Source organism: Papio anubis, chromosome 8 (assembly GCF_008728515.1).
Source record: "Papio anubis isolate 15944 chromosome 8, Panubis1.0, whole genome shotgun sequence".
NCBI classification, from domain to species: Eukaryota; Metazoa; Chordata; class Mammalia; order Primates; family Cercopithecidae; genus Papio; species Papio anubis.
This window is the reverse complement of record NC_044983.1, coordinates 95,925,853-95,951,020: the sequence shown is the minus strand read 5'-3', so window position 1 is coordinate 95,951,020 and position 25,168 is coordinate 95,925,853. Positions and strand designations below refer to the sequence as shown.

At 39.3% G+C, this 25,168-nt stretch overlaps 1 protein-coding gene and 1 pseudogene across 3 annotated transcripts in view; both read left to right on the top strand.

The window, feature by feature from the left end:
* ANKRD46 (ankyrin repeat domain 46) overlaps positions 1-25,168 on the top strand; it is a 42,981-nt gene that overhangs the window by 9,097 nt on the left and 8,716 nt on the right. For 2 of the 3 annotated variants that reach the window (XM_003903029.4, XM_021942541.1), the window contains exons 2-3: positions 20,821-20,922; positions 24,560-24,897. In XM_003903029.4, coding sequence (XP_003903078.1) covers positions 24,587-24,897 — 311 coding nt within the window. In that variant the 5' untranslated portion in view covers positions 20,821-20,922; positions 24,560-24,586. Of the gene's footprint in view, positions 1-19,355; positions 20,009-20,820; positions 20,923-24,559; positions 24,898-25,168 lie in introns of those variants that run through there. The other variant, XM_021942540.2, reaches the window with a different exon arrangement.
* On the top strand, positions 1,425-2,775 carry LOC110743985 (annotated as a pseudogene).

Genomic DNA, 25,168 nt, shown 5'->3' with positions numbered 1-25,168 from the left:
TAAAACTACCTTTATTTGCAGATGACATGATCATCTATGTAGAAAATCTGAATAAACTGACAAAACCCCTCCTGGAACTAATAAACAATTATAGCAAGAATGCAGGATACAAAGGTAATAGGCAAAAATTAATTGCTTTCCTATATAACAGCAATGAACAAGTAGAATTTGTAATTAAAAACACAATACTGTTTACATTAGCACCCTCCAAAAGCAATCTAACAAAATATGCATTAGACTATAGGAGGAAAACTACAAAACTGATTAAAGAAATCAAAGAAGAACTAAACTAATGGAGAGATATTCCAGGCTTGTGTATAGAAAGACTCAGTATTGTCAAGATGTCACTTTTTCCCAACCTAATCAATCCCAGTCAAAATCCCAGCAAGTTGTTTTGTGGATATTGACAAACTGATTATAAAGATTATGTGGAAAGGCAAAAGACCCAGAATAACCAACACAAGATTGGAAGAGAGCAAAGTTGGAAGACTGACACTCCCCACCTTCAGGATTTACTGTGAAGCTATGGTAATGGAACCAAATAGAAAGCCTACAGATAGACCTACATAAATATAGTCAGCTGATCTTTGACAAAAAAGCAAAGGATACAATGGAGAAAAATAGTTTTTCAATAAATGATGCTGGAACAACTGGACATTTACATGCAAAAAATTTTGATCTCGACACAGACTTTACATCCGTCGTAAAAATGAACTGAAAGTGGATCACAGACCTAAATGTAAAACACAGAACTATAAAACTCCTAGAAGATAACATAGGAGAAAATCCAGATGACCTTGCGTTTGGTGATGACTTTTTAGATACGACAGCAAAGGCATGATTTCTTTCATGATTAGGGTTCACTCAGTGTTACATTTTCTGTGTGTTTGGACAAATTTATAATGACATGTATCCATATTATAGTATCATACAGATTAGGTTCACTGCCCTAAAAATCGTCTGTGCCCTGCGTGTTCTTTTCTCCCTCCTTTCTAACCCCAAACCATGGATATTTTCACTGTCTCTTTAATTTTGTCCTTCCCAGAGTGTCACTTAATTGAAATTGTACAGTATGAAAGAATTGATAGTTGGACTTCATTAAAATTAAAATTCTCTGCAGAGACACTATTAAGAGAATAAAAATAAAAGGCACAGACTGGGAGAAATGTTTTCTTTTTTTTTTTTTGAGACGGAGTCTCACTCTGTCACCCAGGCTGGAGTGCAGTGGTGCGATATTGGCTCACTGCAACCTCCTCTCCTGCCTCAGCCTCCTGAGTTCCTGGAATTACAGATGTACACCACCATGCCCGGCTAATTTTTGTATTTTTAGTAGAGATGGGGTTTCACCATGTTGGCCAGGCTGGTCTTGAACTCCTGACCTCAGGTGATCCGCCCACCTCGGTCTCCCAAAGTGCTGGGATTACAGGTGTGAGCCACTGCACCCAGCCCAAAATGTTTTCAAAAGACATATATGATAAAGGCTGTTATCCAAAATACACAAAGAACTCTTAAAACTCAACAAAAAGGTGGGTATGGGCGCTGGCCGGGGTTGCTCAGTGCTCACCATCCTCTTCTCAAAGCCATGTCTGTAAGACACCATGGTGAAGGTGAAGAAGGCCAGAGTAAATAGATTTGGCCATATTGAGCACCTGGTCACCAGGGCTGCTTTTAACTCTAGTAAAGTGGATATTGTCGCCATCAATGACCCTTCATTGACCTCAACTACATGGTCAACATCTTCCAGTATTTCTACCCATGGCAAATCCCACTGCACCGTCAAGGCTGAGAATGGGAAGCTTGTCATTAATGGAAATCCCATCACCATCTTCCAGGAGCAAGATCCCACCAAAATCAAATGGGGTGATGCTGACGCTGAGTACGCTGTGGAGTCCACTGGCATCTTCATGACCGTGGAGAATCTCGGCCGGGGCTTATGTAACAGGGGAGCCAAAAGGGTCATTATCTCTACCCCCTCTGCTGATGCCCCCATGTTCATAATGGGCATGATCCATGAGAAGTATGAAAACAGCCTCAAGATCATCAGCAATGCCTCCTGTACTACCAACTGCTTAATCCCACTGACCAAGCCCATCCATGACAACTCTGGCATTGTGGAAGGACTCGTGACCCAGAAGACTGTGGATGGTCTCCGTGGGAAACTGTGGCATGATGTCTGTGGGGCTCTCCAGAACATCATCCCTGTATCTACTGGTGCTGCCAAGACTGTAGGCAAGGCCATCCCCGAGCGGAACAGGAAGCTCACTGACATGGCCTTCCATGTTCCCTTCTGCAAATGTGTTGGTTGTGGACCTGACCTGCCATCTGGAGAAACCTGCCAAATATGATGACATCAAAGAGGTGGTGAAGCAGGCGTTGGAGGGCCCCTCAAGGGCATCCTGGGCTACGCTGAACACCAGGTTGTTTCCTCTGACTTGAACAGTGACACCCACTTTTCCACTTTCAGTGCTGGGGCTGGCATTGCCCTCAGTGACCACTTTGTCAAGATCATTTCCTCATACAACAATGAATTTGGCTACAGCAACAGGGTGGTGACCCATATGGCCTCCAAGGAGTAAGACTCCTCGACAGCCAGCCCCAGTGAGAACACAAGAGGAAGAGAGAGACCTTCAGCTTCTGGGGAGTCCCTGTCACGCTCAGTCCCCCACCACACTTGGAATCTCCCCTCCTCACAATTTCCATGCAGACTCCACAAAGCTCTACCTTGTCGTGTACCATCAATGAAGACCCCTGTACTCAAAAAAAAAAAAAAAAAAAGAAAGACAGAAAGAAAGAAAATGAACAACCTGATTTTAAAAATAAGCCAAAGATCTTAATGGACACCTCATCACAGAAGATATACACATGGCAAATAAACATATGAAAAAGATGCTCCACGTCATATGTCATCAGGGAAATGCAAATTAAAACAGTGAGATCCCACTACACACTTACTAAAATGGCTAAAATCTAGAATGCTGACACCACCACCAAATGCTGGTGAGAATGTGGATTAACAGGAACTCTTATTCATTGCTAGTGGGAATGCAAAATGGTACAGCCACTTTGGGAGACAATTTGGTGGTTTCTTAAAAAAACTAAACCTGCTCTTACTATCCAGCAATTACATTCCTTGGTATTTAGCCAAAGGAGTGAAAAACTGTCCACACAGAAACCTGCATGTGGATGTTCACATCAGCCTTATTCATAATTGCCAGAACATGGAAGCAACCATGATGTCCTTCAGTAGGTGAACAGATAAACTGTAATACATACAAAGAATGGTATATTATGCAGTCCTAAAGAGAAGCTATGAAGCCGTGAAAAGATACAGGAAACTTAATACATATTACGAGGGAAAGAAGCCAATCTGAAACAGCTACATACTGTATGATTTCCATTATATGACATTCTGGAAAAGGCAAAATGATAGAGACAATAAAAATATCAGGGGTTGGGTAAAGGGAGGGATGCATAGGCAGAGCCCCGAAGATTTTTAGGGCAGTGAACCTAATCTGCATGATACTATAATGATGAATACATGTCATTATACATTTGTCTAAACCCATATACATTTGTCTAAACCCATTATACATTTGTCTAAACCCATAGTTTACATTAGGGTTCACCTAATGTAAACTATGGACTCTGGGTGATAATGATGTGTTAGTGTAGGATCATCAGTCATAACAGATGTACCCTCTGGTGGTGGCAGGGTGGGGGATATGGGAAATCTGCTCAGTGTTGCTGTGAACCCAAAACTGATCTAAAAAATAAAGACCATTTTTAAAAAGATAAATAATGAAAGATATGTTCACAGCTCAGTCGTGATACTAGTAATGCAGTTTTTTAAAAAATTTTTTTTGCAGAATTGTGCTTTTGAAGAAATCAGAATGTTATTCTCAATTTTTTGGTGATTATTTAAATTTTCCCCATTTTTATATGGCTTCTTTTAAAATGTTTCACTTTATTCTTTTCCTAATTTATATTAGAATGGCAATATATGTTTAACACTTGTATTTTTATAGATTTATGGGTTTTTAATGTTCTGAAATGTTGTTTTTTACTTCAAATGTGTTGAATATTTAACTTGTTAAAACATTCCAGGCTGGGCACAGTGGCTCACACTTGTAGTCCTAGCACTTTGGGAGGTTAAGGCAGGAGTTTGAGGCCAGCCTGGGCAGCATAGTGAGACACCATCTGTTTAAAAAAAAAATCTGAATTAAAAAAAAAAAATAACCAGCATTAATGCTAATGTTCCATATTATGTAAAATAAGTGTGAAATACCCAAACTATTGTTTTGCTTTCATATTGCTATTGCATTTCTTTCTTTCTTTTTTTTTCATTTCTGAGTAGATCTTTAAAATTTGTTTTTAATTTAAAAAAATTTCTTATTTCTAAAAATTTTTGTGGATACATAAATAGGTGTATATCATATTGCATTTCTATCTAATATGTACCTGCTTATGGGAAGAGTCAACAAATGTTTATTATTTCTAAATACTCCTATTTCTCGGACATTAAAAGATGTTCAAGAAGTAGTCATGTGAACATGATTTCTTTTTAAATGTGATATCAATTTTATTGGTACCCAATTTTTGTCATACATTTTTAGTTTAGTTATATTTTTTGGGTACCTTCAGTGAATGCCTTCATTTTCTTTCTTTTTTTTAATTTTTGAGACGGAGTCTCGCTCTGTCCCCCAGGCTGGAGTGCAGTGGCACGATCTCAGCTCATTGCAAGCTCCGCCTCCTGGGTTTATGCCATTCTCCTGCCTCAGCCTCCCCAGTAGCTGGGACTACAGGCACCTGCCACCATACCCGGCTAATTTTTTGTATTTTTAGTAGAGACGGGGTTTCACCATGTTAGCCAGGGTGGTCTCGATCTCCTGACCTCGTGATCCACCCGCCTCAGCCTCCCAAAGTACTGGGATTACAGACGTGAGCCACCGCGCCCTGCCGATTCCTTCATTTTCATTGTCATCATATAAGCATTTATACTGACTTCCAGACTCCACTGAAAGACTTGTTTGAATGCATATTTTGTGTTTGGACCATACATTCACTTAACAGAAAAGATACAGGTTGAGCACTTAGTGTGTAATAGGTAATGCGAAATATTGTGGATAGTGCAGAACAAGACAAACTCATGCACTCAGAGTTTACTTTCAAACTGGGGAGATGTGTACATCATGATTAAGCACATAAATAAGAAAATTATAGATTGTAATGAAAACACGAACAAAGTAAGCAGGGTGATGTGAGAAGTAACGTGGGGAGAAGTAGGTGACATTTGAACTGAGACCTGAATGATTCTCCATCCAGGGGAAGTACATTCCAGCAGAAAGAGAAGTAAGTGCACCCCTTAGGCAGGAAGGAGCTTCAGGGAATGTAAAGGAGGCAATCACGGGTAGAGTATAGAAAACAAGAAAGGGGAATGGTTAAAGATGAATTTGGAGAAGTAGGCAGGAACAAAATTATCAGGGCTTTGTAGCCTTATAATTTATCCTTTATTAAGGATTTTGGCTGTTTTAAATGCATTGGGCTGCCATTGACATATTTCAGGTAAGGAAATGGTTTGTGTTTTTGGAAGATTTTTTTTTCCTGTATTGAGAACGGATTGTAGAGAGGCAAAAGTGGAAATGGAGAATAACTAAAGTAGAAGGCCATGCTTGGGCCATGGGAGCTACTAAAAATACTTTTAGCTTGGAAGTGATGTTCACAAAGCATGGGATGAAAAAATGAGCATGGTAGCTTCATGCGATTGACTGGGGTTAGGGGGTGACAGAAGAGAGAATGAGACTGAGAGACCAGTTAGGAAGATACTGGAAAACTTCATGTATAAAATTGTTTGTTAGGGCACAAATTAAGAGTGAAGGCAGTGTCAATAAAGTGGAAAAAGAATTTGCAAAACAATGAAAGAACTGACAGGGCTTTGTGTCTGATTCAGTGTCAGGAGAAAAGAAAGCATCAAGGATTTGAAGACAGGGTTTCTAGGGAGGTATTGTTACCACCGGCAGAGAATTTTGGAGCAGTGTCTTTGGAGTGTATGTATGGAGTACTGGTTTTATTTTATTTTATTCTATTTTTTAAGACAAGATCTTACTCTGTTGCCCAGGCTAGAGTGCTGTGGCATGATCACAGCTTACTGCAGCCTCAAGCTCCCAGGCTTAAGCCATTTGAATTAGTCTGTTTTCACACTGCTCTAAATAGCTTATAAACAAAAGAAGTTCAATTGACTAACAGTTCCTCATGGCTGGAGAGGCCTCAGGAAACTTAGAATCCCTGGGGAAGGTAAAAGGTAAGCAAGGCACATCTTATATGACGACAGGAGAGGGAGAGAAAATGCCACTTTTAAAACCATCAAATCTCATGGGCACTCCCTCAGTATCATGGAAACAGCATGAGGGAAACCGCCCCTATGATCCAGTCACCTCCCACCAGGTCCCTCCCTCGACATATGGGGATTACAGTTTGAGATGAGATTTGGGTGGGGACATAGAGCCAAACCATATCGTTCTGCCCCTGGCCCCTCCAAAATATGTCCTTTTTACATTTCAAACCAATCATGCCTTCCCAGTAGTCCCCCAGAGTCTTAACTCATTCCAACATTAACCTAAAGTCCAAGTCCAAAGTCTGATCTGAGACAAGGCAAGTCTCTTCCATCTATGAGTCTGTAAAATCAAAAGCAAGTTAGTTACTTCCAAGATACAATGGGGGCACAGGCATTGGGTAGATGCTCCCATTCCAAATGGGAGAAATTGGCCAAAACAAAGGGGCCTCAGGCCCTGTGCAAGTCTGAAACCCAGCCACGCAGTCATTAAATCTTAAACTCCAAAATCTCTTTTAACTCCATGTCTCACACCCAGGGTATGCTGATGCAAGGGGTGTGCTCCCATGGCCTTGGGCAGCTTTGCCCCTGTGGCTCTGCAGGGTACAGCCCCTGTGGTGCTTTCATGGGCTGGCATTGAATGCCTGTTGCTTTTCCAGACGCACGGTGCAAGCTGTCATTAGATCTACTTTTCTGTGGTCTGGAGACAGTGGCCCTCTTCTCATAGTTCCACTAGGCAGTGCCCCAGTGGGGACTCGGTGTGGGGGCTCCATCCCCACATTTCCCTTCCACACTGCCCTAGCAGAGGTTCTCTATAAGGGTTCTGCCCCTGCAGCAGACTTCCGTCTGGACATCCAGGCATTTCCATATGTCCTCTGAAATCTAGATGGAGGTTCCCAAAGCTCAACTCTTGTCTTCTGCACACTTGCAGGCCCAACACCACATGGAAGCTGCCAAGGCTTGGGGCCCGCACCCTCAGAAGCAATGGTCTGAGCTGTAGTCTGGCCCCTTTTAGCCATGGCTGGAGCTGGAGTAGCCGGGACGCTGGACACCATATTCTGAGACTGCAGAGAGCAGCAGGGGCCTGATCCCAGCCCACAAAACCATTTTTCCCTCCTAAGCTTTCTGGCCTGTGATGGAAGGGGCTGCCATGAAGATCTCTGACATGCCTTGGCGAAATTTTTCCCATTTTCTTGGCTATTAACATTCTGTTCCTTGTTGCTTAGGCAAATTTTTGCAGCATGCTCGAGTTTCTCCCCAGAAAATGGGGTTTTCTTTTCTACCAGTCAGGCTGCAAATTTCCAAACTTTTATGCTCTGCTTCCCTTTTAAGCATAAATTCCAATTGCAGATTATCTCTTTGTGAACACATTTGTACACTCAGAAAAATCCAGGCCCCATCTTTAATGCTTTGCTGCTTAGAAATTTCTTCTGCCACATACCCTAAATCATCTCTCAAGTTCAAAGTTCCACAGATCTCTAGGGCAGGGGCAAAGTGCCACCGGTCTTTTTACTAAAGCATAGCATGAGTGACCTTTACTCCAGTTCCCAATAAGTTCCTCATCTCTTTCTGAGACCACCTCAGCCTTGATTTCATTGTCCATATCACTATCAGCATTTTGGTTAAAATCATTCAGCAAGTCTCTAGGAAGTTCCAGGCTTTCCCATATCTTCTGAGCCCCCCAAACTGTTCCAACCTTTGCCTGTTACCCAGTTCCAAAGTCACTTCCATTTTTTCAGGTTATTTTTATGGCAGCGCCCCAATCCTGGTACTAATTCTCTGTATTAGTCTGTTTTCACACTGCTATAAAGATACTACTTGAGGCCAGGCATGGTGGCTGATGCCTGTAATCCCAGCACTTTGGGAGGCCGAGGCGGGTGGATCACGAGGTCAGGAGATTGAGAGCATCCTGGCTAACATGGTGAAACCCCGTCTGTACTAAAAAATACAAAAAATTAGCCGGGCGTGGTGACGGGCACCTGTAGTCCCAGCTTCTTGGGAGGCTGAGGCAGGAGAATGGTGTGAACCCACAAACTAGAGCTTGCGGTGAGCCAAGATTGCGCCCCAGCACTCCAGCCTGGGCGACAGAGCAAGACTCTGTCTCAAAAAAAAAAAAAAAAGAAAAGACACTACTTGAGGCTGGGTAATTTATAAACAAAAGGTTTAATTGATGCGTGGTTCCACATGGTTGGGGAGGCTTCAAGAAACTTGGAATCATGGTGGAAGGTTATGGAGAAGCAAGGAACATCTTATATGGTGGCAAGAGAGAGTGTGTGGGGGAAACTGTCAATTTTAAAACCATCTGATCTTGTTAGTTCTCCCTCACTATCATGAGAACAGCATGGGAGAAACCACCCCTATGCTCCATTCACCTCCCACCAGGTCCCTCCCTTGACATGTGGGGACTACAATTTAAGATGAGATTTGAGTGAGGACACGAAGCCAAATCATATCACCATCCTCCCACCTCAGTCTCCCGAGTAGCTGGGACTACAGGTGCGTGTCACCACACCCAACTAATACATACACACACACACACACACACATATATATGTGTGTGTGTATATGTGTATATATGTATATTTTTTTTAAGAGACAGGGTCTCACTATGTTGCCCAGGCTTGTCTCGAATGCCTGGGCTGAAGCAATTCTCCCACCTCTGCCTCCCAAAGTGCTGGGATTACAGGCATGAGTCAGCACACCCAGCCTCTGGAGTGCTGGTTTTAGATATGATATTAAAGCTTTGGCAAAATATCCATTTGAGACTTTGATCTGCCCTATGTACGTACTCCTGTGCCAGTGTACAATACTGTTATTATCTCCTTGGGCTTCTCTGCTTGTTCACTCTGTAAAGAGCACCAAACTCTACAAGTTGCTCTGACCCCGTTCAAGGCAGAAATCTTTTTACTTGTTGTTACCAAGATGTGGAAATCATTTTACCCTTAACTCAAAGTGAACTTATTTTGAGGGAAACTTTTACTAAGAAACTAAGAAAAAAATATATGGCATCTTATATTTGTATATTTCATTATAGTTTTCAAAGTTCTGTACAAAAATATTGTGAAGTAGGTAAGACAGATATTATCCCAGTTTTGCAAATGAGGAAACTGGGACTCTTAGAGTTGGACTACTCAAGAGAGTACCTTAGAAAATGGCAGAGTTGGGACCTAAGATGCAAACCTTTTGATTGGTGTGTAGTACTTATTGCTTATCCTGAAAAATAATTCTGGATAAATTCACAGATCATGGATCTCTTGATTCAAGTTTGGAAGTCTGCCTTCGCTGTTTATCATTTAAGATCACTTGATTGTTTTTCCTAGCTTCAGCCTTGTCTAGAGTGAGAGGCAAGTTGTACTTTGAGGTTAGCAGAATCCTGACACTGAGATTTGATCCAATGCTCAGTTCTTTCTAGATGTTGATTATAGTCTTTTCTCCAATTGCTAGGCCTCTCCCCAACTTTATACTTATGTTCATTGTCCTTGCTTCTGTATGTCTTGATCTCATGGATGGGTAAGGGATTTTCTTTCCTGGTGGAAGTGGAAGGGATCTGCTTTGAGCCTTAGATGGACCAGAAGCTGGCTGAAGAGAGTTAGGGATGGTGGTACAGGCAGATTTCTTCCTGCTAGGGGTAGCCAAAAGGAGGATAAGCGAGAGATTGAGAGACATAAATGAGAAATATTTCCTAAAGTGTAAGGGAATAGAAAAGGTAGTTGTGAGTCAAGATCTGGGTGGTGGAGTTAAGTTCTAAGTGTGCAAAGTCCAACTAAGTGATGGAAGTGATGTGGAGATAAAGGTCTTTGACATTAAAAACTCTGGGGTTAATCTTTAAATGATTACACTGCTGAAACCATCCAATAAAATAAAATTAAAAACAAAAATTTGGGCCAGAGAGACATGGTATGAAAGGACACTATTTGAATAAAATATTTAGATGTATTTGGAATAGATTTATTTTGGTAGTTGTCACTGAAGAAGACATGCAAAAATATTAGTGGTAAATTTAATAGCTACCATAAACCTGAAAGTTTGCCTTTAATTTGTTTTTGTGTGTTTTTTCTTATACTTCTCTACAGCTTAAGATATAACATTTTATATTATAGTTAATTTCCCCAAATTCAAAGCTTGTCAATCCTCAGAGTGTAATTTATTTATTTAAAAACAGGAAATTTACTCTCTTATTGTTTGAAGACTGTGAAGCCGTTATCTTCTGATAGCATTTTAAAGAACAATTTTTAAATCATAATTATCTTTGCTTAACACTGTAGTTCTCTTGAGTACAAGGACAAAAGTTTAAAGTAGCAGTTGTTCAGACTTTTAAAAACGAGTTCTTAACAGCTTTATATTGTGTCCTGCTCCTATCTACAAGTCATTTAGAAAATTGTTTTTTGAGATAAAGAAATTTACCATATTATTTCCAGTTTCCTTAGTATTTGTTATAGAACGAATGGCAAAATATTAAATGGTTTTGAGATTGAGAATAAGAATTAGAAGGAAATAAGGTTTGTATTAACAGTTGCTAACACTAGGAATTAGTTTTGGAATTAGTTTTAATTGACAGTGTTTAAACAAAGCCTGTTTATTAAAGACATTTCCTAGAAAGCAGCAAATCTGGAAGAGCTATGTAGCTATTAAAACTTAAGATCCATAGTCTTTGACCATTCTTTCCCATGTTAGTCACAATGGGCAGGTCTCTGGTCTCTGGGCAGTTTGCAAAAATAGCTCCATGGGAAACTGATACAGGAACTTGTCATCCTCTATTCCCTTTTCTAAAAGATTGTCCAGAATGTGCTGAGTACACACATGTAAACTGAGCTAACTCACAGATTCACCATTTTAATAGGAGAGGCTGTGTGTAGGGGCCAGGGCTCAGTCAGAAAGAGAATTGCTGTAATTCATTGTCTTCTGCTTGAAATTATTACTCTACTGAAGAAGTTATCAGGACTGGTGATTGAGCTCTGCTTTAGAATATTGATGTCTTCCACTTCTTGCCCCACCCCTTCCTAATTGGCAGCATGAAGAAGGCGCTAGCCAAAAGTTACAACTTCTGCCTATAATCCTTTATTTATTTCTATCCTCATAAACTAGGCTAGAAAACCTGGGGGGCAGCGAATCTCTGTTTTTCTTTTGTGAATCTGGAGCCATTTCTAAGCATGTACTTCCTACTTTCTTTGCAGAAAAGACTCCTTCCCAAAATAGGTTACCCCCAGTCCAGAGCAGGGACAGCAGGAAAAGAGCCACACATTCCCTTTAAACCCACAGACACTGCTCAACTCCCTTAGATATAAGACTATTTATTCCTTTTCTACCAAAAGTCTCAGCATTAAATCAACATTTCCAGTGGAGAGAAAAGAAATACATCTAATACCACACATACGAGTCATTCTGCTGTTCCTCAGTTGTTTCACGTCTGTTCTAGAAACATGCCATTTTAAAAATACAGTTTGACTAAGCCATCTCTTTAGTCCACTGTCCAGTTGTCTTTTATTGTATATCCTTATTTACGAGGGCCCCAGAAGGTTGGAGTGAGTGAGGTGGGATGTGGGTGTAATAAGGATACGTAAGGAATTCTGAATTTTAAGGGTTTACCTAGGCCATAGATGTATATATGGTAAATGTAGGCTAGAGTGATTTGCATAGCTTCACACACAGCAGACCCCACCTTAAAGAAGTCCACTAGATCCTCCAGGGTTTTATAGTGTAGGGAGGAGGGCCCTTGTCCACCCACTGTCATTAGGTGTGTTTTGTGTGAAGGATGCAGTACATGCTTGTACCCATCTAGCACATAATCTAGAGCGTGGAAAGGAACAAATTACAACAGAATTGTGAAAAATAAACTATTATGTTGAAGATGATGTACAGTCATGCGTTGCTTAATGACAGGCACATGCATTCTGAGAAATTCACCATTAGATTATTTCACTATTGTGTAAACATTGCAGAGTGTACTTACTACCCAAACCTAGATAGAAGAGCCTACTGCACACCCAGGCCATATGGTATGGCCTGTTGTTCCTAGGCTACAGCCCTATACGGCATGTTACTGTACTGACTACTGTAGGCAGTTTTAACACTGTGGTGAATATTTGTATCTAAACATAGAAAAGTTATAGTAAGAATACTGTATTCTAATCTTACGGGACCACCTTCATATATGCAGTCCATCGTTGACCAAAATGTTACTACGCAGTGCACGACTGCATTTTGTATTTCGACAGTGAATCATGAATAGGACTGGAACCTGTGGGGATAAGGGGTAACGTGTAAAGTAGCAAAGTTACAGCCTTTCTGGTTTCAGTGTCCTTATTTGTAAAATAATGAGATTGAGTTAAATGATGTTGGATGGCCTTCCAGCTCTAAGAATTTTGTGGAAATACAGTCATGTATAGCATGGGCATGTAGTAGGCTATGTCCTCTAGACTTGTGTAGCAACCTAAGGATACTCTGATGTTCACATAACAGTGAAAGCACCTGACAGTGCTGTTCTCAGAACATATCCCCATCATTAAGCGACACATGGCTACTACAGTTAAGCTTCTTCTAAGAATACAGTCTCATACCTTCAAACTTATTTAGGGTGAAGTCTGGTTTAAATTTTGTAGACTATTTAGAAAATAAGGAATATTTTGCAAAAGCTACAATTCTTATATTTTGAAACAACACAATAAATTAATAAGTTAGAATGCCATTTAAGCAGCACTTTATATACAGTCTGCTAAGGTGAGTTTAGTGAGGTTTAGATTTCTGAATAGGCCTAGAATCATATTTTTGCTATTAATTTTCTTGATAAAGTTTTTTTAAAAGGAAAATTGAACTTCATCCCAACTTTAGATTTTCACAAATTAAGTTAGTGAGAATTATGGTAAATAACTTGAAATGGAACGGTGAAACTTCAGAGGTACAGTCTTCTCACCTTATGCCATACTAGATGCTGTTGAACTTGAAGCCTACGCAGGCCACAAGGTGGCACCCTTAGGCCATATAAGTAAAGTGCTGTTGCAACTAGAGAAAACAGTTCTAAAGAATCAAATAACTTTATTATGTAATGATACACAATAAACTGGAAGCCTCCTGAGGACGAAGTCCCTTGCTAAGAATTTTAAACATGGTAAAATTACGTAGTAAAGATTTTGGAAAATACTAAGATATTAGAATGTGAAATAAAATATCCAAAATAACCAGCATTCCTTTTGTGAACAATTAATTTTGATTTGTCTTAAGCCAGTACCTTTTCTAAAAGTTGAATTGTAACTAAACTTTAATAATGCAAACAAATAATAGTTAAGCAATATAAATATTGCCAGAAATGTATCAGAAATCCTTGTTTGGTGTTTTTTGATTTCCTGAAAGAGAAAGAAAAATTTAGGTGTTTTCTTGTTATCCCAGTCAGTAAGAAGTACTTGAGAATAATGAATCTAAGAATTTAGTCACCTGTGAAGCAGAAGATTTTTCCAAAAATATTTTATTGTTATTTTTCCATACTTTAAAAAGTTACTTTGTATAAGATGATTAAAAAGAGTTAAAGTAAAAGACATTTCCAAGTATTGTTTCTACAATTTAAAAAGAAGTTCAGTTTGAATGAAATGATTGTAAAGAGTTATATGGAATGTATATGCTAGACTAATGTTCTTATGTTTGATGAAGACATTTGCTAAGCTAATTCATTAGACAAAAAATCTTATGAAACAAACTTAGTGACTTTTTTTTTTTTTAACTCATGAAATGGTTATAATGATAGTATGCAGTACCTTGTAGGGCTTCTATGAGGATTAAATGAGTTATTACAGGAAAAACACTTAGAACTATGCCTGCAGTGTAACTTAATAAATGTAGAATACTGTGTATCTCAGATGTTGCCAAGTAATTATTTGCATAGTAATACCAGACATAACAAACAAGAAATTCTTTTTTCCCTTTTCATTAAGCTTAATTCCAGAACATCATCTAAGTAATAGCTGATTAACCGAGTTTTAATTATTATATGAACTTAACACAATGCACTGGCCTTTTTTGTTTTTTGTACAGACAGGGTCTTGCATTGTTGCCCAGGCTGGTCTCGAACTCCTGGGCTCAAGCAATCCTCCCACCTTGGCCTCCCAAAGTGCTGGGATTATAGGTATAAGCCACTGCACCTGGCTAGTGACCTGTCTTTAAGTATCATTCTGTAATTCACATACTTCAAATTAACCTCACTTTTACTGCATTAATAGTTTTAATTATGAAGTTACTAATAGCTTTGTATTGAAGACATCACGAAGTTAATTTTAGACACAGCCACATTAGACTAAAATGTTGGAAATAACACAAAATGTGTGTTTTCTACAAAGTTGTATATAAAATAAAAATGTGTGTTTGTGGTAGATCCATATCTGCCTAAAAATTGCTCTAAAAAGTTGCTAAAAATTGGAACTTTTGTTATTATTGAGCCTTGGAAATAAAATTCAGAAGATTCTGCTTATAAACTTTTTCCTTCCAATGTTCTTCATAGTACTGGGATATCCTAAAAGGATAGTATTCTTAGTTCCTTCTTTTATTTACTTCCTGCAGAAAGAGAGCAACTCTTTTCCTAAGAATCCAAATAAATATTCACATATTTTATCTTTATTTAGGACAGATCACTAAAAGGTTAAAAACTGGGGTCCTAGCCATATGATCAGGGAGAATTTACTTCCTAGGCCCTTGTAATACAATTTTCTAAAAAATAGAGAAATAAGGAACTTAAATCCAGCCAGATTTAGGATGAACCGTAAACCAGAATCTTAGAAGTTTTGCAGTGAGCAAAGAAAGCATTGCATCAAGATTGTCATCACAGTAAAACTGTTCACCGGTCGGAGACTGGTTCCACAGCCATACATTAGACAGCTTTCATCTGCATCACAAAATTCTGTTTATATTTTGATTAGCCAAAAATGTCAATGAATCTATGTGACAGGAAAAATATAGGACAAATTTATAGGCAAGGAAAAAAGCCATGTTGAAAAGAAATTTAGCTGTAAGCAAGTAAGAATTTTAACAATTTAAAATCCTTCCCAAAACATTAACAATATATTTCTTCAGTCTGCTTATCTTCAGCAGCTATTTAAACAGTAACTGTTTCTCCAACAGAGAATACGTAATGTGTATTCTCTTTTAATGTGCTAAGGAATTCAATAAAATTATGGTACATACCCAGAATACAGTCATCCCTTAGTATCCATGGGGGATGGGTTTCAGGACCTCATGCAGTTACCAAATTCACAGGTGCTCACATCCCTGGTACAGAATGATACAGTATTTGCATATAACCTATGCACATCTTTTCATATACTTCAAATCATCTCTAGGTTACTTATAATACCTAATACAATGTAAATGCTACAGAAGTAGTTGTTACACTGTATTGTTTAGGAAATAAGAAAGAAAGTGTACTTATGTGTTCCGTACAGATGCAATTTTTTTCCCTGAATATTTTTGATTCATGGTTGGTTGAATCATGAATTTGATTTGATTGTGTGCAGCCTTTAGTTTCTTCTCTTTTTTCATATTTATTTCCTAAAAATTTTTACAATGCACTGCAGAACTAGTCATAAGAAAAAAATATTACTTTAAAATCCTGTGACAATGAACTTGAGTGTACATTCAGGAAAGAATTATTGGATTTCCCTATGTCTAGACTTCAAGAAAAATTAATGTACCAGGCATTACAGTCAGCCAGTATATATAGACAAATCAGACCCATTTCTTGGCTTCTAGAAACATATTCTGGCAGGAATTTTAGGACGGTTGTGAACAAGCAACAAAGTTTTACATGAACTGTTTTCTCCTGATTATCTTGACAACTTACAGTGGCTGCAGGGCACATTGAAAATATATAAACTAAATATGAAGCGTCACCCTGCCACTTAAAGCAGTATGGCCCTAGACTCAATGCCTGTGGGCCTTAGGAATTAAGATCACTCTGTTAGAGAAATAGTTACTGTTTAAATAGCTGCTGAAGATAAGCAGACTGAAGAAATATATTGTTAATGTTTTGGGAAGGATTTTAAATTGTTAAAATTCTTACTTGCTTACAGCTAAATTTCTTTTCAACATGGCTTTTTTCCTTGCCCAATATCTTTGGATTTTTGCAGAGCTCAGGTTTTAAGAACAGTAATTTTAAAGTACTAGCAGTTTAACGGATTTAATGACTTCACTGGAAATTTTTGTTTTATAATTCTCTGAGATTGTATTTTGAAACAACTGCATCCTCGTAAAAGGATAAGAATAACCAAGTGATAGAATCTAGATTTGGGGTTTCATTTACTGTGGATCATTCATTTTTTCAGTTTTAGTACTTTTCTTTGACATTAGAAAATGGCAAAGGCAATAAGATCTGATAGAATATCTTTCCAGCTGTGTCGTTTCTTCCTTGTGTTTTGCTGAAATGTCTGGTGCTTTGATCTCTGACCAAAATTGCTTGTGTAGGCATAATGTAGTCAGTCCATTTGAAGCAAGAATGTGGTACTTAGTCCGGCCTTTCCAAATGGCCTTTCAAAATGAAAAATCAATCTATTATGTATTCTTGTTGATATTGGATATAGAACAGTTTTTAGTTATTATAAGTATGCATTAACCGAACATATTTTCTCCATTAGTTGTAAACCATTAAGGATACTATTATATCTTAAAGTTTTACAGATTGACCTAAGATTGTGGATCCAGAATTTGAGATATAAAAGAAAATTAGGCATGACTTTTCCTCAAGTCAGTGAATCACAAGCTTCCATCAAAATCTTTTTATTGTTGTTTGGGTTGGGACAAGCGCGCTGGTTGACATAAGAAGCTCTTGTTGCCGAGATCTAAGTGACTGCGCCATGTGAAGAAAGGATAAATGACTCTATCTTCATCGAGTCTCTCAGGCTGTGGCACAGAACACAGAGTGAGGAGTTTTAAGTGTCAGGCTGCACCAGCCCTCTAAAACCTGACCCCCAAAGTTCCGCTTTTAACAATGCCAGCTAGTCTGCCTCTGAACCAGTCGTTGGACACTGTTCCTCATGGACACTGTTCCTTGGGAACCAGGGCGCTGGTCAGCAACCAGTGTCCTTTCTGGGGCGTGGTTATTCCCATATTGGCTGTTCTTGCACTAGACTACGTGGTTTTTCCTCTGCCAGGAACCAGTTATTTTATTTTTCTTTCCTGGAGGTCTTCACTCCCCACTAGATGTCACCCCATTATCAGAAGCTGCTTTATTACCAGGGGCTCAGTGCTGTATGCCAACTTTCTTCTGTACAGCTGAGGACAGTCTCCCCAGAGCTGTGCTAGCCTGAAAAGGATAATAACTTATTTTTGAGTACTAAGTCATACAGCTAGTAAGTAGCTGAGCTGGGGTTCAAACCCAGGCAGTCCAGCTCCATATATGTTCCGGGTGGAGTAATCAAGTTCTTTTAACAGCATCTGACAAGAAAATTGTCTCTCTATGTACACTCGTAAGAGTAGTGCCTTTCAGGAGAGTCAGACTATCACATATCTCTCCCCCCTACTTTTCCCACCTCTACAAGCAGGCTTCATTGTGTTTACTTAGGTTTCACATCCATTCACAGGGGCACAGACTCAGTCCTCAGTGAATCTTGAAAGATTACTGGTTCATTGTTGACACTTTAATTAGTGCCTCTAATTCTGTTTGTAGAATGGTTTTTATTAAACACTCCCTTTGGTAAATACCAGTATATCCACCTGTGACCTTGCAAATGCTTGGTCCTACAGGTTCTTCCATAAATAACCTGACACTGAGACACATGACTCCAAAGATGACCTTACGTTCTTCTTGAATGGGGAAAATAGACACCATCATGCTCAACAGTCTTTTAGTCACAATCTTTAGGCCTTCATACAACTCACTAGTTGTTCTCCTGACCATTTATCCTAGAGAAATGAAGATTTACAGCCACATACAAAAAAATGTTTGTAGAAATTTTAACAATGGCCAAAAACTGGAGACACCAGATGTCCTTCAGTAGATGAACTGTTACATTGTGGTACGCCCATGCCACGGAATACTGTTCAGCAATAAAAAATGGACAAACTATGGATACACATAGCTACCCTGGATGAATCTCCAGAGAGTTATACTGAGTGAAAAAGGCCAATCCCAAAAGGTTCTTGTATGTGCTGTATGGCTCCATTTACACATTCTTGAAATGACAGAATTAAAGAAATGGAAGACTAAGTAGTCGTTTCTAGGTGTTAAGGAGAGACTGGAATGGGAGGGAAGCAGAAATAGCTATAAAAGGGCAACATATGAGAGATGGTTTGTGGTGATGGAAGTGTTCTGTATCTTGACTATGTCAATGTCAGTATCCTGGTCGTGATGTTGTACTATAGTTTTGGAAGATGTTACCATTGGGGAAACTGGGTAAAGGGTGCACAGGATCACTGTGTTAGTTCTTACAATTGCATATGAATTTATAATTATCTCAAAAAGTTTAATTTAAAAAAGTCTTTACTCCTCTTCACTCATTTGACAGTCGTTAAATATGTGCTCTGATTTGTATTCACTTTATGACTTCTTAGGTCAGCTATTAATAGAGTCTAGTGAGTAAGGTCTAATTGAGGTCTTGGAAGTTTTCTTGGCAGGTTTCTAGTAATTTAGTCTAATGAATTTGTGTAATATTAATATGAAATCACACAAATCTGTCATTTGTTCAAGTGTATTTTCTTATGGGGCATTGTAATATCCATAGAAAATGGCAGACTGGGTATGGTGGCTCACACCTGTAATCCCAGCATTTTGGGAGGCCAAGATGGGTAGATCCTGAGGTCAGGAGTTCAAGACCCGCCTAGCCAACATGGCAAAACCTCATCTCTACTAAAAATACAAAAATTACCCAGGCATGACGGCACATGCCTGTAGTCCCAGCTACTGGGGAGGCTGAGGCAGGATAATCACTTGAATGCAGGAGACCTCCGCAGGTGAGTTAAGATTGCACCACTGCACTCCAGCATGAGCGACAGAGCGAGACTCTGTCTCAAAAAAAAAAAAAAAAAAGGAAAAAGAAAATTACAGAAGCATTGTCTTTCTTGTGGATTTAAGAGAACATTAGGATTATTGGCGGGCATAGCCATATGAACTATAATTCTATCTCTAGATAAAAAACAAAAGTTATTCTTTTTCCGTAATGTGAGCTCTGCCACATCCAGAATAACCCACTTGCACCATTTTAATTAACATTGAAAATTGAAACCAAATCATACATTAAAGACAGGCTCTAGTTGTTAAAGACCCAGCTCTAGCTGTCAGAACAAGAGAGGAAAAATATTAGGCTTTGGGTGAATACATAATATTTGTTTAAGGAAACCAAGTTAAGTGGCTCCATGATATGAAGTTTGTCTAAATTGATACTGTAGTATCACAAAAAAAAGTAGGAAATGAGGAGCGTAGATGTTTGGTGTATTATCATGTCTTCGTGAAATTTGCTGACCCTCATGTGGGACTGGTCCTCACGTACAGTTTGTCAGCCATTGTCATCAGTTCCAGCTTAGCACTGATAGCCTTTATGATACAGTCTGACTTACATATTGTAAATGGAGCTCCATAAAATACCATTAATTATTTCCCTATATAAATTTGTTCACAGGGATTCGATAACGATGAGCATGGATGACCAGTAAAAAGTTAACCTGTATTTCACCCTGACCAGGAATTTGGGATTTGGACTTGATAGCATGGTATCTAGCACGTTTCAGGCATACAGTGAATGTTTGTTTCATGAACTAATATTGCTATTTTTGTGGTCCTTACTGCCTGCCCATGGCCCTGCTTCCATGGTCCCTCCAGAGAAGAGTTGAGCGGGTAGACAGGGTGCCCTTGTAGTCTCTCTCAGTGCAGAGGGGTATAGCCTGGGCGGGCCAGCACCACAGTTAAGGGGGAGCAGGGTCAGGCTATGTAAAGAAGATTACAGATAGATTTGGGCCAGGTTTTCTTTCACACTGAAAAGACAGGGAAGGGAACAGATTTAAAGAGATTTAAGTATCAGCATTCAAGGTAGATTAGAAACATTTTTTCTTAAATGTATCCTGTTTGGTTTAAATACAAGTACTGGCTTTTTTAACTTTCATTTTTTTCCCATTATGAATAGTATTTTATTTATAAAAATGCTTTTGTGAACTAATCTGGGATGTAGCCTCCATTTATAATGTGAAAAATATGCATTCTGAATTCCAAGTAATGACTGAGAGAATTTTTGGAGCCCAGTTTGTTCTTTACTGATGGCACATAATTTGGTTCTTATTCTTTTATCTTTCTGTCTTGCTTTCTTGTTTGTGGGCCACAGAGCAGCTTCTATTAAGTCTGTGGCCTTTGCTTCCTTTTCACTACTTTGTTACTCATCATGTATTTTTCTGGTTTCACAAGTTGATGCCTCACCTACAGATTTTCTAGAGAATTTCTACAGGCTCAGTAACCTGTCTGTATTTAATAGAACAGTGAGTTCTTTTTCTCACCACGCTTCTGTTATAACTGAATTTTCTATTTACTGTAGATCCTTGCCAGCACATTACAGAATATTTTTGTTGAACCTTCTTGAGAATTCAGAGAAACTGCTGAGTGACCACTGAACGAAAGATCTAATCTTTAGACTTACGTGAGTATTTACTACTGTGGACTTCCTCACAAGATGTGAAACCTTCAGTGAACTGCTTTAGGGCAGATTCAGTTCTGTGATCAAGATGAAAAATATCTATCATTGGGCTTATTAAATGTGGGATTAAGTTTAGCAGTTGCTCAGGGACACAGAGAAACTGACAAAATACACACTTATTCTCACCTGAAAAATAGACACAGAGACTTGTATTTCTTGCTGAGCCAACATTCAGAAGAATCCTAGTCTGCAAACCACAAGAATTCTTACTGTGTTTGAATCAAAAACGCCAAGTAGATTTTAAAAATTATTCTTAAAAATTTAACCAAAACACATTACCTTTTGAAAAGTACTTCATATGTGGCATTTCATTTTTAAAAAGGTTTATGATAGCTTTTCCATTTTTATGATTCAATGCTATGCAAGCTCGTCCAACCTGCAGGCCAGAACAGCTTTGAATGCAGCCCAACACAAATTCATAAACTTTTAAAAAACATTGAGATTTTTTTTTTTTTTGAGACGGAGTCTTGCTCTGTCCCCCAGGCTGGAGTGCAGTGGCACGATGTCAGCTCACTGCAAGCTCTGCCTCCCGGGTTTACGCCATTCTCCTGCCTCAGCCTCCCGAGTAGCTGGGACTACAGGCGCCTGCCACCTCTCCCGGCTAGTTTTTTTTTTTTGTATTTTTTAGTAGAGACGGAGTTTCACCGTGTTAGCCAGGATGGCCTCGATCTTCTGACCTCGTGATCCGCCCGTCTCGGCCTCCCAGAGTGCTGGGATTACAGGCTTGAGCCACCGCGCCTGGCCCTGAGATTTTTTTTTTTGCAATTTTTTAAAGCTTATCAGCTATCATTATGCATTTTATGTGTAGCCCAAGACAATTTTTCTTCCAGTGTGACCCAGGGAAGCCAAAATGTTGGACACCCTTGCTGTAAGGGAAAATATTTAGATTACCCTCACAAAAGAATTCCTGACTATTTTATTGAGTAAATTCTTCTCATTGAGTTTTTCTGTGTGTTGGTTTGGTTTGGTTTGGTTTGGTTTGTTTTTTTGAGACAGGGTCTCACTCTGATGCCCAGGCTGGAGTGCCGTGGCTCAATCTCAGCTCATCGTAACCTCAATCTCCCAGGCTCAAGTGATCCTCTCACCTCAACGTCCCAAACAGGTGGGACAAAAAGCATGTGCCACCATGCCTGGCTAACTTTTAAATATTTTATAGAGACAGGGTCTCTCGCTATGTTACCCAGGCTAGTTTCGAACTCCTGGGCTTCAAGCTATCCTCCTGTCTTGGCCTTCCAAAGTGCTGGGGTTACAGGTGTGAGCCACTGTGCCCAGCCAGATTTTTAAAAAAGTCATCATATGTATCATAATCTGAAGTTTATTTTAATCTCTGTATTTTTAAATCATAAACATATATTTTTTTCTTATTTGAAATTATTCTTAACAGCCCCTTTTCACTCTTCATTTCATATCCAGTGAGTCATTAAGTTGTGCTAATTCTGTCTTCTCTATTCCTCTCCGGTGTGTCCCCTTCTGCCTGCCACTGCCTTAGATCAGGTTTTCATTTCTTGCCTAGATAGCTGCAGTGACCTAATGATTGATCTCCCTGCCTCCAGTCTTTTTCTCTACAATCCAAACCCTCCATATTGCCATCCAAGTAATCTTTCTGAAAGACTAATAAGACCGTGCCATTTCTTTGACTTAAAATCCTTCAATGGGCTGGACTCATTGAAATAGTAGTCCCAGCTATTTAGGAGGCTGATGTGGGAGGATTGCTTGAACCGAGGAGTTTGAGGCTGCAGTGAGCCATGATTGTACCACTGCACTCCAGCCTGGGTGGCAGAGCGAGAACCTGTCTCAATTTAAAACAAAAAATCCTTCAGTGGCTCCTCACTGAAATTCAGGTATTAAAAAAACCTTACTGTGGAGTTGTTAGGAAGATTAAATTAAATTCATTAAAACCTCCTAGTTGGCACCTGGCTCAGAACAAGTCTCAATATATGTTAATGCCCACTCTTCCCACAGAGAGCCCATGGTAGCAGCAGAGCCCTTGTGTAAGGCAGCCCCAGATTTTGGGACAATGGCTCTGCTGAGAAGCCAAGTTGAAAGGAATAGGGGCAGCGATCTCACCAAACTCAGCAACCAGGCTTCCCTGAATCCCCTTGAGGTTAGGCACAAGAATAGATGGGTCTAGCATCCAGTTCCATCAGTGTTTCAGAAAGAGACTTTACCTGATCAGCTGTATAAGCCAAGTCCATCTGTGACTAAGCTTTTGTAACCTAAGAACTAAAAAGCCATCTCTAGAAAAGCATTGGTGTCTGCCTTTCTGTTTTCTTGTCAATTTTGTAGCGAAGTTTCTTTTGACAGGCTTTAAGTCTTTCTTAAATGAACCTAGGGGAAGAGAGAGAGACCTAGTTGTATGCACTTTGGTAGAGCAGAGTGTCCTGAGAGTTCAGGTGCAGCAGGCAGGTGCTGAACTCTCGCCTGAGTTCAGGTGCACCAGTGGGGCCGGGAAACATCCGTGAAAGAGATGTGGGCAAACTGGTGAGCTGGATGAGTCTCAGAGATGAAATTCACATCAGACCTGGTTGAGATTGCTGCTTTGTCCTGACTTGGTATTCCCAGACAGCCCTACTTGTTTTTTCCTCACCTCTCAGTCTTTGGACAGTGGGAATTTGGCACAGTCACATATTGAGATAACCACAGAGCACAGCAGAATAAGATCAATACTGTAAAAAGAAACATAATCTGAATTGATTTCATGCTCTGATTTTTAAATTCAGTTTGTTACTTTCCTTAGCCTTTCTCTTAAAATTTGTGCTATAGGCCAGGCACGGTGGCTCACGCCTGTAGTCCCAGCACTTTTTCTAGGCTGAGGCGGGCAGGTCATGAGGTTAGGAGTTCAAGACCAGCCTGCCCAAAATGGTGAAACCCTATCTCTACTAAAAATACAAAAAATTAGCCAGGCATGGTGGCAAGCGCCTGTAATTCCAGCTACTTGGGAGGCTGAGGTGGGAGAATCGCTTGAACCCAGGAGGTGGAGGTTGTAGTGAACTGAGACCATGCCACTGCACTCCAGCCTGGGCAACAGAGTGAGATACCGTCTCAAAAAAAAAAAATTGTGCTATAAACATAACATTCTACAGGTCTTTGTTGAGTATAACTTCTTTTCATGCAAGTAGTTTTAGTTACCATGTAGAATATCTCAAATACAAGAAGAAGCAAATATATCAAAGATAATCAGTTTGTTTAAATAAGAATGTCTACCAGCGGTAGCATTTATATATGGGTAGTTCTTTGATGTTTAAACATCATGTTATCTATGTGTTCTGACAACGTAATACTTAAATCTAAGCTATTATATCTTGCTTAACTTTAAAAATATCTCTTAATCTTTTTACATGATGAAAAGCAAAATAGAGCTTTACAGTAATTAAAATTTTAATCCAGCAGATATGAAGAAAATAAAATGTTTTAATGGAAAATAAAATATAATTGATAACTTTGTTGTTGTTTCTGTTTGGTAAAGTAATTTATTAGAGGCAGGAGGCCAAAAAGGATGAGAAATAGTGCTTTTCTAAATGACTCCTTTGCCTTGATTTCATTTGTCTTCATGGCATCTCACTCACCTATTTCATTACAGGCGTGTTCCATCCACCACATCAGAACAATGTCGTATGTTTTTGTAAATGATTCTTCTCAGACTAACGTGCCCTTGCTACAAGCCTGTATTGATGGGGACTTTAATTATTCCAAGCGGCTTTTGGAAAGTGGCTTTGACCCAAATATTCGTGACAGCAGGGGCAGAACAGGCCTTCACCTTGCAGCAGCTCGAGGGAATGTAGACATCTGCCAGTTACTGCATAAATTCGGTGCTGATCTTCTGGCCACAGATTATCAAGGAAACACGGCTCTTCACCTCTGTGGCCATGTGGATACTATCCAGTTTTTGGTTTCCAATGGACTCAAAATTGATATTTGGTAAGTTCTCTATGGTTTTAGAAGTCTAGTCATTTCTTCCCATTAGTCTCTCAGCTGATAGTCTTATCTCGGGTCTTTGGATTTTGTTTTCTCATTAATCAGTTGAAATAAGTTCAGAAAGGCATTGAAGACAGTGTAATCCTGTTAGGCAAGTAAGGGAATGAGGGGCTGACCTCTAGGTTTTTGCTGAAGCAGCATATTTTTTTCTATGAAAATAGTGGGTAGTTTCTGCTACTAATTAATTGTGTAGTGTTACAACAAGGGAAGAAGA